The 18,883-nt window shown below is 42.8% G+C and overlaps 1 protein-coding gene across 3 annotated transcripts in view; it reads left to right on the forward strand.

Annotated features, from left to right (window-relative positions):
* Window positions 1-2,868: 2,868 nt before the first annotated feature.
* Window positions 2,869-18,883, forward strand: part of Dcp1b (decapping mRNA 1B) — a 58,619-nt gene continuing 42,604 nt past the window's right edge. For 2 of the 3 annotated variants that reach the window (XM_045137302.1, XM_045137303.1), the window contains exons 1-3: window positions 2,869-3,026; window positions 8,927-8,967; window positions 13,265-13,392. In XM_045137302.1, the coding sequence (XP_044993237.1) occupies window positions 2,880-3,026; window positions 8,927-8,967; window positions 13,265-13,392 (316 nt within the window). In that variant the 5' untranslated portion in view covers window positions 2,869-2,879. The remainder of the gene's footprint in view (window positions 3,027-8,926; window positions 8,968-13,264; window positions 13,393-18,883) is intronic. The other variant, XM_045137304.1, reaches the window with a different exon arrangement.

Below are 18,883 nucleotides of genomic sequence, written 5' to 3' on the forward strand. Positions count from 1 at the left end.
CTCAACTTTTTAGTCTCAAGACTTCTTTTTTACTCTTAAAATTATCAAAAACTGTGCTGGAGAGATGGCTTAGCGGTTAAGCGCTTGCCTGTGAAGCCTAAGGACCCCGGTTCGAGGCTTGGTTCCCCAGGTCCCACGTTAGCCAGATGCACAAGGGGGCGCACGTGTCTGGAGTTTGTTTGCAGAGGCTGGAAGCCCTGGCGCGCCCATTCTCTCTCCCTCTATCTGTCTTTCTCTCTGTGTCTGTCGCTCTCAAATAAATAAATAAATAATTTAAAAAAAAAGAATTTTAAAATTATCAAAAACTCCTTCAAATGATTTTTGTTTACGTGAGTTATTCTACCCACAGATATTTGCTATATTGGGAATTAAACTGTAACTTTAAGAGCAGTCGTTCATTCATTTAAAGTAGAAATAACAAACTGGGTATAGTGGTGCACATCTACTCCAAACACGTGGGAGGTGGAATCAGGAGGATCAGGAGTTCAAGGTCGCTCTCAGCTACACAGTGAGTTCAAGGTCAGCCTGAACTACATAAAACCCTGTCTCAAAAACACATATACAAATTAAAATTAAAAAATGACATAAAGATAAAGCTATCAAATATAAATATCAGGCCAGCCATGGTGGGGCATGCCTTTAATCCTAGCACTTGGGAGGCCCACATAGGAGGGTCACCATGAGTTTGAGGCCAAACTGAGACTATGTAGAGAATTCTAGGTCAGCCTGGGCTAGAGTGAGACCCTACCTCAAAAAACAAAAAAATAAAATAAAAATAAATATATATATCAGTGACTTGTATTTAGAAAAATAGTTATTTTACCCCAATAAAAATGAGAAAAATATCATTATTTTAATTTTGCTGTAGCTAAATAGAAAACGAGATTCTTATACCTGTCTCTGCCTACATTTGCTATTCTTTATGTTTCATACATATGAACAAACCCAACCTCACAAAGGCCACGTAGTTGGACAAGAGGTTCATACATGTCTCAATGCCCTTTTCAAACAATTGTAAATAATATATTTTGATGACACATCAAAAATTGATAAATGGTAGGTTCTCAAAGGTCAGTTACCTGTGCTATATGGAATTCTGTCAATATTTTATAGTCTGTGGTACATCCACCTTATCTCTTGCCTATGCATGATGGTGTGACATCAGACACTTGGCCATTTGGAAAAATATTGAGTCACTGAGCTAAGGAGAGAGAGAGAGCTCTCAAATGTTGATTTTCCATCAATTATTTTTAAAGTACATTCATTAATATCACCACTGATCTCATTTAAAAAAAAAACTTTACATGTTGAGACACTGCAAAGCTCATAGTACAGGCATATACATTTCTAAACTAATTCTCATTTTGACATCTCAAAAAGTCTCAGTGGCCAATAATAATGATTATTCCTTGCTCTTCCGGAAGTGACAAACAAACTTGAATTTTGGAAAAATTCCCTTCTTAACACCTATCTGAATAACCATAGTTTGCCCATCTTTCTTTCAAGTAAAACTAGCGCTCTGTGGAAAAACACGAGGCTGGTGGTTATGGCACATGCCTGTAACCCCAGCACTAGTGAGGTGGAGGCAGTAGGATCACCAGATTGAGGTTCACCATAGATACATAAAACCTCCCAAAACCCACAAAAAAGTAAATATATATATATATATATCCGACTAATTCAGCAAAATTCAAGTGCATAAGAGGGAAATACGGCACTTCGGCATGCAACAGCTGGGCTTTAACATACTTTCTATTCCCCCGCCAAAAATTGTACTACGAAGCATACCTAAGGATTAAATATTAATGAAAGTCATCATTTTATCAAATGCCGCATCACGTGACACTTGGCTGGGCTGCTGTGGGCAGGACTACACCGACCTGGTTCCTGGGGAGAGAACCAGCAGTTTTACTCACCGCGCTTTGTGCCCCGCCCACGCACGAGTCATCACCGTGCAGCGCAGGTCCCCAGAAAGGGTCGTAACCTCCCCCTCCCCACACACCCAGGGGCCTTGGGGAACCACACTTAAGAGTTCAGTTACTGGGCTGGAGAGATGGCTTAGAACTTAAGGCACCTGCCTTCAAAGCCTAAGGACCCAGGTTCGATTCCCCAGAACCATTAAGCCTGATGCACAAGGGGGCGCACGCGTCTGGAGTTCTTTTGCAGTGGCTGGAGGCCCTGGCGCGCCCATTCTCTCCCTCCTCCCCCCCCCCCTGTCTATATATATATATTTGCCCCCCCCCCCCCCCGTCTCTATCTCTCTCTCCTTCTCTTGCTCTCTGCCACTGTCTCTGATAAACAAAATACCAAAAAAATGCAGGTCAAGAGACGGCTTAGTGGGTAAGGCGCTTGCATTCAAAGCCAAAGTACCCAGGTTCGATTCCCGAAGTCCCATGTAAGCCAGTTGCACACGGTGGTGCATGCATCTGGAGTGCGTTTGCTGGGCTAGAGGCCCTGGTGTGTCCATTTTCTCTCTCTTTCTCTCCCTCAAATAAATAGATAAAATATTTTTAATAAAACAGTTCAGAGTTATTGATGCCTAAGACTAATTAGGTCATCAAAGCTTCAGAGAAGAGATACTGCAAGGCGTCGATCACATCCAAGAAGTGAAGGCTCCTGAGCGCATAGTGCAGATGGGGGCGGGGGGAATCCAGAACAGAAAATCCTACTCCGCGGCGCAAGCCTTGGGCTCGTCGTTGCCTCAGCGACGATCCTAGGCGGGAGGGGCGCTGTCATCGACTAGCGATGCCTCGCGACGGCCGGCGGGAGCCGGAAGCCCCCCGCCCGCCCCGCCCCCTGCGGTCGCGCGCCCGCTCGCCCGCTCGCTCGCTCGGCAGTCGATTGACGAGCCTTCCTGGACGTGGAAGGCGGGCGGAAATATGGCGGCCTCGGCGGGCTCCGTGCCGGGCAAGGGGCGCGACATCAGCCTGGCGGCCCTGCAGCGCCATGACCCCTACATCAACAGCATCGTGGACGTGGCCAGCCAGGTGGCTCTGTACACCTTCGGCCATCGAGCTAACGAGTGGGTGCGTGCGGGCGAGGCGAGGCGGGCGGGCCGGCGCCGGGCGCAGGTGTAGGGAGGCGGGCTTGGCCGCACGTCGGTCGGGGGACGCGGAGACCCGAGGCTCCCCACGCGGGCCGAGCGAGCAGTTCTGGCGCGGTCTAGATGGTCCGGCCGTCGCTCACCCCCCCCCCCCCCCACAGTCGGGGAGAAGAAGCTCAAGTCTTTCAGTGCGCATCCAATGATAGCTGGCGTCGGAGCCTTTTGATCTCGGGAACCCCCCGCGTGGTGGGGGGGGGGGCGTCAGGCAGCCCCTGTAATGGGATGAAGTTTAGATAGAACGCAGGAGGGATGGTCCACCCGCGAGCCTCGGGCACAGCAGCCCATTCTGGTCATCTTGAAATCTAGCGCCCTGAGTGTACAGACATCACTTATTATTTTTTTCCCCCTTTCCTCATGGTGATTTTTATAGTGAATAACACTCATCTGCCCTTACTTTTTAAATAAGCGTCCACAGCAGTGCCCAGAACAGCCCGAAAAGATTTCCGATGATTGATGTGTGGTCTTCCAGTTCACAAACAAGCATCAACATTTAAGCCAGAAAAGTTTGCATGTTGAACTAACACATGGTTCTTAAACACATTAAAAGAACCTTCTTACCTCAAACATAGGTATTGAACAGGTTGTAGAATAATGACTGGAAACACTTGATGACAAAAAGAATAATTTTGGGGTTGGAGATGTAGCTCAGTGGATCACTTGCCTAGCTTGGGCGAGCTCCCAGGTTCTCTCCCCATCTCCACCAAGATAAACAAGATGGGGGGCATGGGAGAAATTCTTAACCAAGTGAGGCCAGGAATGTTGGTCTATTCTGAGTAGCCAAACCCAAAAGGAAAACGTGCAGAACTCTAATACTCAGTGTTTCTACAACAAAAGTGTACATTAGCCTGATGACCAAAAGGCTGCATTTCCTAGTTACCAGAGGATATTACAACTTGGGTCTTCATAGAAAAGGCATGAGCAATAAAGATGATTTCCTCTGTGGTATCATGTACACCTATATTTGTATGTAGAGATGTTCTAGAGCTGACTGTTCCACTGGTCTATAGAAAGGTAATGTAACTGTGAAGGTAATACTGAAGTAGAGAGAACAGGACCGAGAAGGTAAGACTTCCATAAGGGATTCAATACGCAGCTCAGTCTAGAAGGTCCTGAGTTGTTAATGTATAGAGCAGAGCGTTTCTCAAGAAATAACAAGTTTCCTAGTTTCATGTGTGACAGAAGACACCTTTTGAAATCCCTACCAAGATTTATTGATGTCCAGTGAAGCTCATCAACAGAAGCTTAGCAAACATGTCACAGTGCATTATTTACAGGAGTATGTTTGCCTGCTTCCTGGACTTAATTCATTCAACAAAAGGTCATGCTTTTCAAAGTACTCCTCTTCAAGGATGTGGTTGCCTGGCAAACAAAAGAGAGAGAGAGACAGACAGACACAGACCCAATTCAACAGCAGAGCACTCATTGGAGCAAGCAGGTTGACACTTCTGTCTCTCCCTGCCATCACTCAGGCCTCAGGATGGGAGCCTTTTGAATACAAGCCTAATAGGAAGTATACAAAGGGCAGAGGAGAAAAGAAGGCAAGAAGGCAGATGGGATGTGGACAAACAATACTTACTACACTGAAAATAGATGGCAGGGATGCAGAGCAATCAGTAATGAAGGGTGAGCTCAAAAAGAGGCTGGGGATGGACCTGAGTAGTAGACGCGTGCTTATCATGCATACAGCCCCGGGTGCAATCCCTAGCACACAAAAGAAAATGCAATAAGAAGGGTGATACTTTGACTGAAATATAAATTTTAGAGCTTTAAAAATATATATATATATTTATTTACAAGCATAGAGAAGAGAAACAGACACATGCAGATAATGAGCGTGCCAGGGCCTCCAGTTGCTGCGTGAACTCCAGATGTATGCACTACTTTGCACATCTGGCTTACATGGGTACTGGGGAATTGAACCCAGGTCACCCATGCTTGGCAGGCAAGCACCTTAACTGCTAAGCAATGTCTCCAGCCCTAAAACTACTTTAAAAGATTTCTAATGTATTTTAACTATGTATAATAGACAGGGGAGAAGGAGAAAGAGAATGGGTGCACCATGGCCTATAGATACTACAAATGAATTCAGACTCATGTGCCACCATGTGCATCTGGCTTATGTGGGATCTGGAGAATCAGCCCTGGGTCCTTACACAGGCAAGCACCTTAACCACTAGGCCATCTCTCCAGTGCTACTTTTTTTTTTTTGGCCAGGAAAGAAGGCTTCTTCCTATGTGACAATGAAAGACTAACCCTGCTTCCCACCTTTCAAACCTCACACCATTTGCACTTAGCTGGATTTTGCCCCCCAGGTGGCAACTGGAATGGCAGTGTCGGGAGACTCTTTACACTGAGGATGAGGGTGTTGGTGATGTAAGTCCTACAATGCATAGGCATTGATTGATCTAGTCCAGAGCACCAGCGGTACTAAGTCTGAGACACTGTCTTAGAGCCACTGGTGACCCACATTTCCAACCAAAAGATTCAAGGTTTTCTGTGTATCTCAGTAACTCCATTGTGTGCATGTGTACATGTATGTGCAAGTGCATATGTGTTCATATTATAAAGTGTCTTCCTCAGTTGCTCTCTACCATTTAAAAAAATATATTTTTTATTTATTTGTGAGAGAAAGTGGCAGGTAGAAAGAGAATGGGTACTCCATGGCCTCCAGCCACTGCAGATGAACTCCAAAAGCATGCACTACATTATGCATCTGGCTTACGTGGGTTTTGGGGAATTGAACCTGGGTCGTAGGCTTCACAGGCAAGAGCCTTAACCATTAAACAATCTCTCCAGCCTTGTACCTTCTTTTTAAACTTTTGTTGTTGTTGTTCTTGTTTTTTTGTTTCTCAAGGTAGGGTCTCACTCTAGCTCAGGCTGACCTGGAATTCACTATGTAGTCTCAGGGCTGGTCTCAAACTCATGGTGATCCTCCTACTTCTGCCTCCCGAGTGCTGGGATTAAAGGTGCGCGCCACCATGCCCGGCACTAATTTTTTTTAAATTGAGACTCTAATACATGTCCACCCCTTTTAAGGCACAGCCTCTTGCTGAACCTAGATCTTACCCATTCACCTATACTAGGTTGCTAGCAAACCCTAGAGATCCTTCTGGGTCTGCCTCCCCAGTACTGAGGTTACAGACAGTGCCATCATACCCTGCTTTCATTTGGGTGCTAGGGACCCAAAGTCAGGTCCTTATTCTGACATGGCAAGCCTTGTACCCACTGAGCCATCTCCTCAGCCCCAGTAATTCAGTTTTCACAAGTGTAGCACACCACATCCAAACTCTGGAGAACAAAGAGTTGGAGAGAGAGCTCATTGACATGCTTGCATTGCAGGTGTGAAGGATATATGGGAGTACCCCCGAATCTAAATAAAAACACTGGGGAGACAGACATGAGGACCCTTGGGGCTCAGTGACTAGCCAGTCTAGCTTATTTGGTGAGCTCCAGGCCAGTGCCTGCCTCAGAGGAGGTGTATTCCTGAGGATATCTGGTCTCCACACTCCACATGCATGTGCATACACACATATTAAACGAAGAAAACCTCTGGATAATGAGACCTAGCTATTTGATAGTGTTGGACACTTCAGAGGTGGCTGTCCTGCTTACATGCATCATGAAGAGAAACAGCTTTGGAAATGTAAATTGTTTGAGTTAGAGAAATCAGGAAAATTGAGATTGCTTTGAATTGTTTCAAATGGGCCAAGTCCTATAATTAGACCATGTGTGTATGTCTGTCTGTCTGTCTGTCTGTCTGTCTGTACAAGACAGTTCATTACAGAAGAAGGGTGAGGGGTAATGACCAGAAGTCATTACAGAGGAAAACAGTCTCATGGAGATTATAAGTTCCAGTAATTTGTAAAACAGCTTTATTTGTACTCTACTTTGTTATTTTGCATCCTGATCTGCTTTTAGGAGTACTTTGATTTCATAGCTGTCATGTTACATCATTAAATTGTACTTTTAAAGTTAAGCTACAACGCTATAGGCCTGTGAACTAACAGGTCCCTTTTATTTGGAGAATCTCAGAAAGATGTAATAAAATCCTGTTTTAACTATTAGCCGCAGTTCTGGACTTTGCAGAAAGGAAAAAGAAAAAAAAATCTGGCTGTCTTTAGATAACTATGGCCAGACCAGGAAAAAAAATGTGTTTGAGCTGGATCAGCCATAACAACAGAAATTAATATTTTCAAAGCTCTTTTATCCAAGTTAGAGCTCTTAAATTTTTTTTTTCATTAAAAGATCTGAGCAGTTCCATTTTCAATGAAAAAAGTGAAACAGAACAATAAACAAATTGTCCCAGTATGATCTGGCACATTTCCCTTCAGGCCCATATTGCAATTATTGACCCATAATTCCTCCTCATAATGGGCTCGGAGCAAAGCTGAGGGTTAATTGTTTTTATGAGTTATAATAGTTCAAGAAGCATGTCTTTTGCAATTCTAAATTATTCAAAACTGAAATGTTTTTGTTTCTGAAGTAAAGAGAATTTCTGTTACATCAAGGAAAAAGAAAAAAGTGAGTAGCAGTCAGATTAAGTGTGATGATATATATAATTGCCTTGATTTACGGTGACAAAATAGAAGGTCCAGGGTCACATACTGGAAGGCAAGAAACTGTTTTAGCCTTGTGTCCAGGTACCTTGAATGTACTAAGGTACCTCAGAGCCCTGACTCTTGCACCTGAATCATCAGTGTGATGTACATTTTAGCAAAAAAAAAAAAAAAAAAAAAAAAGTCAAAGGCATTGTGAACTATTAAACACTTGCCAGCCAAACTGATTCGGCTCTAAGTGGATTTGTCCAAGAGTACATTTGCCAGGTTTAGTTGGTGTTCCTGATCTGGGGACCATGCTAAGAGACCTGCCACACTGTCACCAGAAAAATCATTGAAATGACTTGACCATGTCAAAGAATGACACTTTCATTTCTGTTTAAAAAAAAAAGGTTGTTTGGATGTTACACTTTTTCTTAAAGTGCATCTTTCACCAAAATTAGAGTATTTAGTTTTAAATGATTTGATAATGAATAGTAATAAAATATTGAGGGCTGAAATAGAACAGTGCATTGCTGAAGCTAAGTGATGTGAGTAACGAAGGCAGATTTTAAATTCTGAATTGTTAATTCAATGCTCCCCTGGTAAAGAAGTGTGATGTGTGCTATGCTGGTGAGCTGGGAGCCTGGTTCCTTCCTCTGAGGAAATGGAGAAGGAGCGCCAAGTGAACTCCATGAACTTTCCTTTTAAATCTGCCCTTCCCCGCCCCAGCTTTTTCAGACAGTTCTGGAGTCCTAACTTGGTAAAACTTCTGTCTAACATTTCAAAAGTCTTGGACCAAAATGTGACTCTTAAGTATTTCATGCCAAGAAGGTGATTTATTCACTTGGAAACTACAGCATAGTTGCCTTTGTATCTAGCAGTAAAAGTACAGTTATTGACAGATCATCTGTTCTCCAAGTGACAAGATGTAACAAGAAAAAATGAACACAAAACATGAAGAGTAATGAAGTATAAAAAGTGATTTGGGGCAGCTTGCTAGGTGCGCGGTTTGGTGGACGGAGAAGGCCGCCCTCTTAGAAGGCATACCTTTGCTGTTTGGGTGAACTATATACCACCCACCTTGTGTTGGACAAGAGTGGTCATGCCAGCCTTGCTGCTCACTCAGCAGGGCCACGGCTGCTCCCTGGCAGCCAGCCTCGTGTGGTGCTGGGTCTGTCACTTTGAAGCTGGGGGCAGTTCCCGTTGTATTCTGTAACAAGTTTGTGTTCTCCACTTCTGAATGAAGAGCACATACAGATGGTGTGTATTTGCTTCTGTTTTGTAGGAGAAGACTGACGTGGAAGGAACCTTATTTGTTTATACAAGGTAAGAGTATTTTATTTTTAGAAAGAGACGGTCTTTAAAATAATATTTTAGCTCCGTTTTGTTACTTCTGTGAAGGCAGTTTTATTTCACAGAAGTACAACAGCCAAATCTTTGTCCGAAATTGCTAGTCGGCAAGGAGAAGGGAATGCCGCCTAATGTTTTCTGATGAGTACTAGTTTTAGGAGATTATTTAAACTTCCCTACCCATGAACTTAAATCTTTGTGTCCTGTTTAATATTGCATGCTTATTCTTTTATTCACGTGTGTATTTCAGAATTCTCTAATGCTGTGAACTAGCAAAGATCTAGAAGTACGCTATTAGGAGCATTAAGTTATTTAATCAGCATTAGGAGAGGGTTCTGTGGATTTATCTTTGCTTATGACCTAAATAAAAGCTGCTCTTAAATCACAGGTGTCTCTTGTTCCTTTGGTGTCTAGTTAATAAAGTACATTTCAGGATTTACTTAATAGGTTCATACTTTTAGTCACTTCTGTTTGGTTTTACTCATTTTATTTTCTCTCTCTCTTTTTTTTTTTGAGGTAGGGTCTCACTCTAGCTCAGGCTGACCTGGAATTCACTATGGAGTCTCAGGGTGGCCTCGAACTCACGGTGACCCACCTCCCTCTGCCTCTGCTAGGATTAAAGGCATGCACCACCACACCTGGCTCTGTTTTGTTTTGTTTTTGAGGCAGGGCCTAAAACTCTCTTTGTTGCCCAGACATCTTGAATACACTGCAATCCTAGTAGCTCAGCTTCCGAAGTGCTAGGATTAAAGGTGTAAGCCACCACACCTGGCTTTTAGTCATTTAGTTTTTTACCAAATACTGTTAGTACTCACAGAGACCCACGGTATATACATTTTGTCTTAATAGCTACATTTTTATTCAATAAAATGCCTGGTAAATCTTACTACCTTCAATCGGAGTGCAAAGATGAGATACAGAAGTCTAGTCTAGCCGGGCCGACCGCTGAGTGTAGGAAAGCACTTGCTGTACAGGTGTGACGGTCTGCGTTTGGATCCCTGGGAACCGTGTAAAGCTGAACGTGGCTGCAAGCCTCTGTGGTCCCAGCCCCGCTGTGGTGAGATGGGAAGTAGAGACAGGAGAATCCCTGGGAGCAAGGGGGCCAGCCGCAGTGGGTTCGCAGTGGTCAGCAAGAGACACTGCCTCAGCGTGCAGCGTGAGGACTGACACGTGGGGTCCTCCGACCTCCACGTGTGCACCCAGAAATAATTTTTAGCATATTCCCATCTTGAGATAACAGTTTCACTGGGGAAATGGGCAACTCATGGGTATGTTTTCTTTACATATGTTGCACATATTTTTATACATCTATTCACATGTAAAATAACACAATATAGGTTCCTGCTGATGGGTTATATGCAATGAATGGGCTGCATTGGTTGTGGAAATCTTGGCAGGATGCATTAGTCTCGAGCTGAGCTTCAAGAGCAGGTCATAATGGGACTTGCTAAGAGGAGAGGGATTGGCAGTCTCCACGGGAAGAAGGGCAGAACCAGAGACCTGGACCCTCCTGTGTAAAGGGGTTAGTGAGGGAGACAGTTTCTTGTGTAGAGGTTTTCAGTGTAGTAGAACCACAGACTAAGAATTTGGAAGTTTATCTTCCTAGCAGTAGGGAGTTAGTGTAGGTTTTTTGAATAAGAAGATGCTTAACACAGTTACAAGGAAATGCATGAGGAGAGTCAGTATCTTAACATCAGGAGATGTTCTAAAAGAAATTGGAGCTGGGAAGGATGGTAAGAAAATGATGATTGCCATGGGCTAATGGTTGGACTCTAGAAAAATCAGCCATGACATAACATAATAAAAGCAGAACTAGAGCAGTGCAGAGATGCCAGCTGGCTCAGTACCTGAGAGTGGCGGAGTGCGCGCAGGGCCGTGGTGCCGTGTTGGCTGTGGGCAGAAGTTCTGTTGCGTGAAGGTAACAGGAGTAGATAGGAGAATGGATGGCCAGGCCACCAAACTGTGTAACAAGGAGGTCAGCTTGTTCCGTCTCTGAAAAGTGGTGTGAATACTTCAAGAACCATCGGCATACCCAGCCATAGTCAGTTCCCAAACAATCCAGAAGCACCAAGTGAGCTTATTCAGTAGAATAAGAGTACTCTTGAGATCTAAAGAGAAAACTAGACATGCATGCATGTGCTCTTGCACAAGAACTTTGAGAAGGAAAGAAAAGATGCCTTAACATGTATTAGTGATGATTTTAAAAACCTTTACTGCTGCTTTTGGGCACAGAAGAATAACATTATACAAATACCATTTCTTTTGTACCCAAACAAAATGTAGCTTTGTATTTTCAAGTGACTTCTGAGTATAGTCCAGGTATACTTAATGTAGTGGTTAATTAAACAGAAAACAAAAATCCTCTCCCATTTCTTAATCTCTTCCTCCACACTAACTCCTGAAAAAGAGGGGCCTGCCGTCCTCACCCGGTCCACACATACTCCCCTCCTGCCAGGTCCTGCTCTAGTGAGATATTTTCTCAGTGGGGAACGGCAGGAAAATCCAGAGTAGTTTCACTTGCAGGTAATAGAGCTGCCTATGACACATTGTGACTTCTCTCAAAAAGTGATTTTAGTGCAGCTGGTGCCTTCATTTACTGAGCCTGCTGCATAAACTGTGAACTGGGATAGTCCCCAAACCATTAAGGCTATGAGACTTGTGTTGTGGTAATACACTGAAGATAGAAAATCCCTTACTTTCTTAGTACCCCCCTTCCTGGGTCTGTGGGTTTATGGAGACACCCACTGATGGTTTCTGAGCTGGACATTCAGAGATCCCTGTCAGTTTTAGGATTATCGTGATTATTTCTTGTATTGACTATGCCTACCCCACTCTTTATAAAATACACTCGGCAAAGATTGAATCCCATCAACTTAAACCTTGGAGATTATATGATATTTTTCCCCCCAAGGTAGGGTCTCACTCTAGTCTAACCTGATCTAGAATTCACTATGCAGTCTCAGGATGGTCTTGAACTCACAATGGTCCTCTTACCTCTGCCTCCCAAGTGTTGGGATTAAAGACATGCGCCACCACACCTGGCTGACATTGGAGACATTAGAAGAAAATTCTGAAGTGGCCAAATAGCTGTTTTGCTTCCTTATCAATATCAAATAGTTAAAAGTGAAATAAAACTAAGTTATACTTTTTGTTGTTCATGACATTTCTGTGGGTTTGTTAATAATTCTAGCACCCTAATTTAAATAAGTAAATTCTTTTCACTTCTATTTTAATGTATATGTGGTATTTCATTTGCCACCAGAAGTTGCTCAGCTGAATTACAATGTGGCTGACACCCCACAGCAAATAAATGTACAATTTTCTTTTCTTTTTTTTTTTTTTTTTTCAAGGTAGGGTCTCACTCTGGCTCAGGCTGACCTGGAATTCACTCTGTATTCTCAGGCTGGCCTCGAACTCAGCGATCCTCCTACCTCTGCCTCCCTAGTGCTGGGATTAAAGGCGTGCGCCACCACGCCTGGCCTCATTTTTTTTTTTTGGAGTAGCGTCTTACTGTAGCCCGGTGTGACCTGGAACTCTGGTAGCTCTGGCTGTCTTCAAACTCACTGTAGTCCTTCTAGGTCAGCCCTCCGAGTGCTGGGATTTCAGGCATGCGCCACTGTGCCTGCCTAATGTGCAGTAATGGTTACCGTTCATACTCCGTATAATACATGTCCTTGCCTGAAAGAGGAAGCATTCAAGGCTTCTCAACTGCAGGGAAAGACATAACCAAAGGAGGTCTTCATTGAGATAACTTATAGCGGCATATTCATGAAGCTGTTTGTTTTATACTGAAGAAAACAAAGTATCTGTCCTTTGGGCCTTTATATAATAAAACATTTAGTTTATAGTTTGTCATACAAGCTCATTGGCCAGAGTCATTTCATTTCTCTGAGATCCTCTAGTCTCTCAGTTTGAGGCCAACGCTTACTCTCTGTGTGGACTTAGCATTGACTTTAACTGTGAGCAGAGAGGGAAGAGACAAGGGCTTAGTCAGAAGACTGCAGAGGAACCCCTTTTAAAAGTACCAGGTTTTTACGAAGCAGGGAAGACAAGATAGGTGTACCTACGCAGTCTACACACATTCACACAAAGTCCTTCAGTACTGCATAGGAGTTAGCGGGTAATGATGCCAGGAGTGAAGAAATTCCACGTTACGAGTGGACAGCGTGCTTGGAACCCCTGCTCACTGAAAGGTTGGAAGATGCTTCCGAGCGTGGCGGCACTGCAGGCTGACACACTGAGCGAATTGTCTTTTCCCCATTGTGGTTTTCAGGTCTGCTTCTCCAAAGCACGGATTCACCATTATGAATAGGCTGAGCATGGAAAACAGAACTGAGCCCATTACTAAAGACCTGGACTTCCAGCTCCAGGACCCTTTCCTTCTCTACAGAAATGCCAGATGTGAGTCTCTTAATACAGTGGGTAGTTGTATTTCTGAAGCTTGGCGGCGTGTCTGAAACTGCAGTCTGTCTTGTCTGTGTGTAGTATCGGCGACTAAGTTAGCATTTGTTAGCTTGGAAATGATTTGTTGGAAAAGTTCAAGTGAAAAGTTGTTAAGCCCTGTCTAGAGCAGCTGTCCTGTTTGTACTGTGAACTCATCACTGATCGCAAGCCCGAGCTGGCATGAGGGAGGCAAGTGTTTGTCAGGCGATGGCAGAGGGGCACATAGGCGGTGCCACTGAACACAGACGATTCAGCTAGCGGTGTGTTTTTCTCCTCTCACCGTGCACACTGATAGCTTTCAAAAGAGAGGACCTATATTTTTGAAGGACTATCTTTTGAATACATAGTAGATGAAATACTAAAATTCCAAGTTTTTTCTTAAAAGCTTCTTAACCCTTTGTAATGTTGAAGTTACAGGAAATAACCAAATGGTCCTTGACAGACTTGAGATGAAGCAGTTGCCTACTTAGTATTCTGCCCGCACTGCGTTCTTGGGCCTGACTGATCTGACACTTGTGTTAACCCAGAGGGAGACTGGAACAATGGCTGAGTGTGGAGCCCACTCCTCACGTAGAATGCCAGGCGTGGAGGCAGAGACTGGGGTCTCCCTGGCTAGCTGATCTAGCCCACTGTGAGCTCAAGGCACGGCGAGAGACGCTGTCCCAAAGAATAAGGTGGAGAGTGACCAAGGGAAACCCTTGACATCCACCGCTGGCCTCCATACACAGACCATCAAACATGCACGTGCAACATACACACAATGACAAAACTGTAGATCAGGGGCGTCTCTACCATCGAGCGCAGGCAGCAGCATAACGCTCAGTAGGTAAGTGTGCGTTCACTGAAGCTTTGTGGATAACTTTCAGAAAGGCTTTGCAGTTAAGCAACGTTTCTACTCTTTAAGAGTTAATTTCCCCATTATATGCTATTCATTGCCGTTTTAATAATGGAATACAAGTAATTTTTACAGCAATCCCAATGATTGTTTTGAACTACATGTAACATCATTGTACAACATTAAGTACGATGCTATATTTACTTCTAGTTCATATAATCTAATTGTTATGGTAAGTGGTCACCCTAATATTTAAACAATACAGTTAAGTGTTTATGAGAAAAAAAAGTTGACGCTATTGAAATTGTAACTTGAGTTACCAAAATGATAGGTCCTATGAAAAGTGTCCCAATATTTTTTTAAAATGCTGTTTCTTCCATTTCTTTGCTGACAGATACACTTGTTAGTTGTATTATACTGTTTGAATTGCTTGTGTGCTAATAGTTACATCAGCTTTTATTTTCTTTTGTAAGACTGTTCTATGTCTAATAAGCATACAAATAAATCCTAATAGAGTAACAACAAAAATAAATGAAGAGTAAATAAGTATTAGTAACTTATTATCATCATTCTTTGTTGCTTTTATTTTGGATATTTGGTCTAGTCAGTAAGATATTAACTTTAAATTTTTAGGCTGGGCATGGTGGCACACCCTTTAATCCCAGCACTTGGGAGGCAGAGGTAGGGAGATCACTGTGAGTTCAAGGCCATCCAGAGACTACATAGTGAATTTCAGGTCATCCTGGACTAGAGTGAGACCCTACCTCGAAAAAAGAAAAAAAAACTTTAAATTTTTATATATACATACCTACATACATACATACGTCCTTAATGATTGGTTTTGAGAATACCTTTCCTAAGTCCAAGTCCCACAGGGACTGTCCAGGGGAAATGTTGTCTCGGGTTAATTCACGGGAAGCCTCACGTTGACTCTCAGCAGCTACTGCTGGTTGTTGACCGCTTGGAATATGACTTGTCTGAATTGAGCTATGTTGTATGTGTAAATATGTGTTATGTTTTTAAGAGACAGCACAAAAGAAAAAGAATGTTTTAAAAATACTCATAATTTTATATTGAAGTGATAATATTTTGGATATATTGAGCTAAATAAAATATATTATTAAATTTACTTTCACCTGTTTCTTTGTATTGTTTTGATTTACAATTACATCTGCAGGTCACATTTGTGATTTTTCTGTTGGTTAGCATTTGTTCATTTTCCCCTATATTCATCCCTTTTTTCAGTTTCATGATCAGAATCTTGTAGGCAGACATTTTCACTGCCATTTGCAGACGAGGAAAGCAGAGGCTCAGGGGAGTGATGGAGCTGCACGCAGGCCCCAGGACCTGGGTCCCTGCTCCTCGTCTGACCCCTGTGCTCAGTGCGTGTGGGCGTTTAGGCTGTCACTGCACTGCAAGTGTGATTGTAATATGCTTCTGTGTAAAAACTGACAGCAGTTGAACAGAGAATGGAAGGAAATGAATATCTGTGTTCACTCTTGTAGGTTCATTTTGTTCCTTTAATATCTGATTATCTTCCAATCATTGGGGTTTAACTTGTCTATATGTAGAAGGCCTTTTCAGTCTATTATCAAAGATACTCAGAAGATACCATACATACATCATAGTCCTAGATATCTCTTAAATGTTTATTTTTTGTACATATGTGTGACGTATGGTGCGGGTGTGTATGAGTTTGTATGTGTGTGTGGGTATGTATGAGTCCATACACATGCGTGTTTTGTACGTGTGTGTCTGAGTCCATATGTGTGTGCATGCACATGTGTGCGTGTGTATATGAGTTCGTACGTGTGTGCGTGCGTGTGTGTGTGTGTGTGTGTGTGTGTGTGTGTGTGTGTGTGTGTGTGTGGAGGCCAGAGGTTGACACTTGAGCATCTTCAGTTGCTCACCACCCTATTTATTGATTTTTTTTTTATGAGAGAGAGAAAATGGGTGCACCAGGGCCGTGGCCACTGCAAACAAACTCCATATGGACGCGGCACTGTGTGCAATGCGCAACCTCTGTAAATGCATCATCTTGTGCATCTGGCTTAACGTGGGTTCTGGGGAGTCAAACCCAGGTCCTTAGGCTTGCAGGCAAGCACCTTAACCACTAAGCCATCTCTCCAGCCCCTTACTGCCCTATTTAATGAGACAGGGTGTCTCACTGAACCCAGTCCTTGTGGATTTGGCTAGTGTAGCCAGTTTGCTCTCGGGATATGCCTGCCTCTGCCTTCCTGGTGCTGGGAATAGAGGCATTTCTTGAGAACTCTGAGTATCCAAACTCTAGTCCTCACAGTGCTGTAGCAAGCACTTTACAAACTGATCCACCTCCCCAGTCCTCACATATTTTCTACAACTCAGCTATTCTATGTAATAACTGCATGTGGCTTTCATCTTCTCTGATGCCCCATTGGACGAAGAGCCCAGCTCCGCTCTGGGTTGATTTTATAAGAAGACTGTCTCCTCAGGATCTGCACAGTCCAGAGTCTCTGGAGGCTTTTGGCATTGCATGTGGCTACATACATCATGACATCATGAGCTATGTCTGTGTTTTGGAATAAAGTGAAGCTGGTTCATGTTCATGGTTAGTTTTCTCACAGAATTTTGTAGACTGATTAGGTGAAGAACAAAATTGGTGCCACCTATAATTATCTCTCTGTTGAAGTGGATGAATCAAGAAAACCAAAATAAAGAAGTAAAAAAAAAAATTGTAAATACTCTTCATTTAATTAGCAAAGAAAAAAATACCTTTGATAATTGACTTTGCATTTCAATGAAACATAAGAGATTATATTATTATAGAGAAGGGTTTGTAGTCTAACCGTATTGTACTTTATTATGAGAAGTGACCTAAATGTGCTTTAGAAAGCAAATAGGAAAAATAAAATAAAAAGCAAATAGGGTAGCTGTTAACTTTAGGGCGAGGGAGGTAGCCCAAGTTTGATTGCCTAGTACTCCCATAAAGCTGGGCATAGAGTGGCGCACGTGTCCCTGACACCGGCGTGCTTATGGAAATGGAGACCACAGCCAAGAGAATCCAAAAACTCATGGGTCAGCTAGACTGGCATAAATGAAACAAGTAAAACCAAAAAGCAACAAGGGAGACTGGCTCAAGCAAAGAAGAAAAAGAGGACAGACATACACTCTGAGCTTGTTCTCAGACATGTACTGTACCCAGACACACAATATACACATAATTTTTAAAAATTCAGGGCAAGCTGAGCGTGGTGGTGCACACCTTTAATCCCAGCACTCTGGCGCAGAGGTAGGAGGATTGCCATGAGTTTGAGGCTACCCTGAGACTACATAGTGAGTGAATTCCAGGTCAGCCTGGGCTAGATCGAGACCCAAAAAAAAAAAAAAAAAAAAATCAGGGCAAAATTTGCCCATTCATTTATTCATTCATTTTATAAACATTGCCAAACACTGTGTCAGACTTTTTATATCTTGTCTCACTTCTATATCATAACGTTTCTTAGAAATGTCATGATTCCTGTTTGGTAAATGAGGATACTGAAGTTGAAGAGGTTTGAAGAGTGAAAGACCAGCTTCAGGCCAAAGCAATAAAAATGTTAGCAATGAAAAACGTATTTGAGCAAAGTGAACTTTTTAACCTGGGCATGGTGGCGCATACCTTTCATCCCAGCACTCGGGAGGCTGAGATAGCAAGATCGCTGTGAGCTCAAGGCTAGCCTGGGCTGCAGAGTGAGTTCACTTTTGGCCCAAGCTAGAACAAGATCCTGCCACCAAAAAAACAAAAACAACGGGCTGAAGAAATGGCTCTGTGGTTAGGTGCTTATTTGCAGAGCCTAATAATCTGAGTTTGATTCCCCAGTACCCACATAAAGCAAGTTGTAACAAAGGGGCCCATGCGTCTGGTTCTGTTTGCAGTGGCTGGGGGCCCTGGCATGCCCATTCTCATTGTCTCCGCTTGCAAATGAAACAACAAAAGCAGAATTACTTAGTGATTTTGAGTATGCTACAAAGTTTAAACAGCAAGTTTCTATTAAAACTGAGGATCTGTGTATCTCAGGCATTGGAAAAGGAAGCTGTCAGGCTAGGGGATGGCTTGGTGGTTAAAGGCACTTGCTTACCAGACCAGGTTCAGTTCCCCAGTCACCCACATAAATCCAGACAGGTATTTCTTTGCAGCAACTAGATAACCTGGTACCCCCCCCCCACACACACACATGCAAATAAATAAATGAATAATTTTTTTTTAAAAAAGAGACTCAAAAGCTAACATAACAAAAAACTAGATTTGATCATTTATTTTATGTTATTCCCCTATAAGACCCATATGTTTCTTCTCTATGTCACAACTAAATAAGATGTTAATGTTTGGAAATATATTTTGAGATATATATTTTTTCTAAATGTAATGCTTAAGCTAAGTTATAAACAGTGATAACAGATTTCAGAGCCAGGACATACCAAATGCATGATCGTCTATGGTTACTGGTTTAGAATGAAATGTATTTCGTTGCAGAATAAGCCTGGAGTTTAGAATGAATCAGAACAGGAAAATTTAAAAAGATTTGAACTGAATAAAAAATGAAAATGCAACACACCAGATGCAACCAAAGTGGAGCTTAGAAGGAAATTTATAGC

Source organism: Jaculus jaculus, chromosome 18, assembly GCF_020740685.1.
Source record: "Jaculus jaculus isolate mJacJac1 chromosome 18, mJacJac1.mat.Y.cur, whole genome shotgun sequence".
Classification (NCBI taxonomy): Eukaryota; Metazoa; Chordata; class Mammalia; order Rodentia; family Dipodidae; genus Jaculus; species Jaculus jaculus.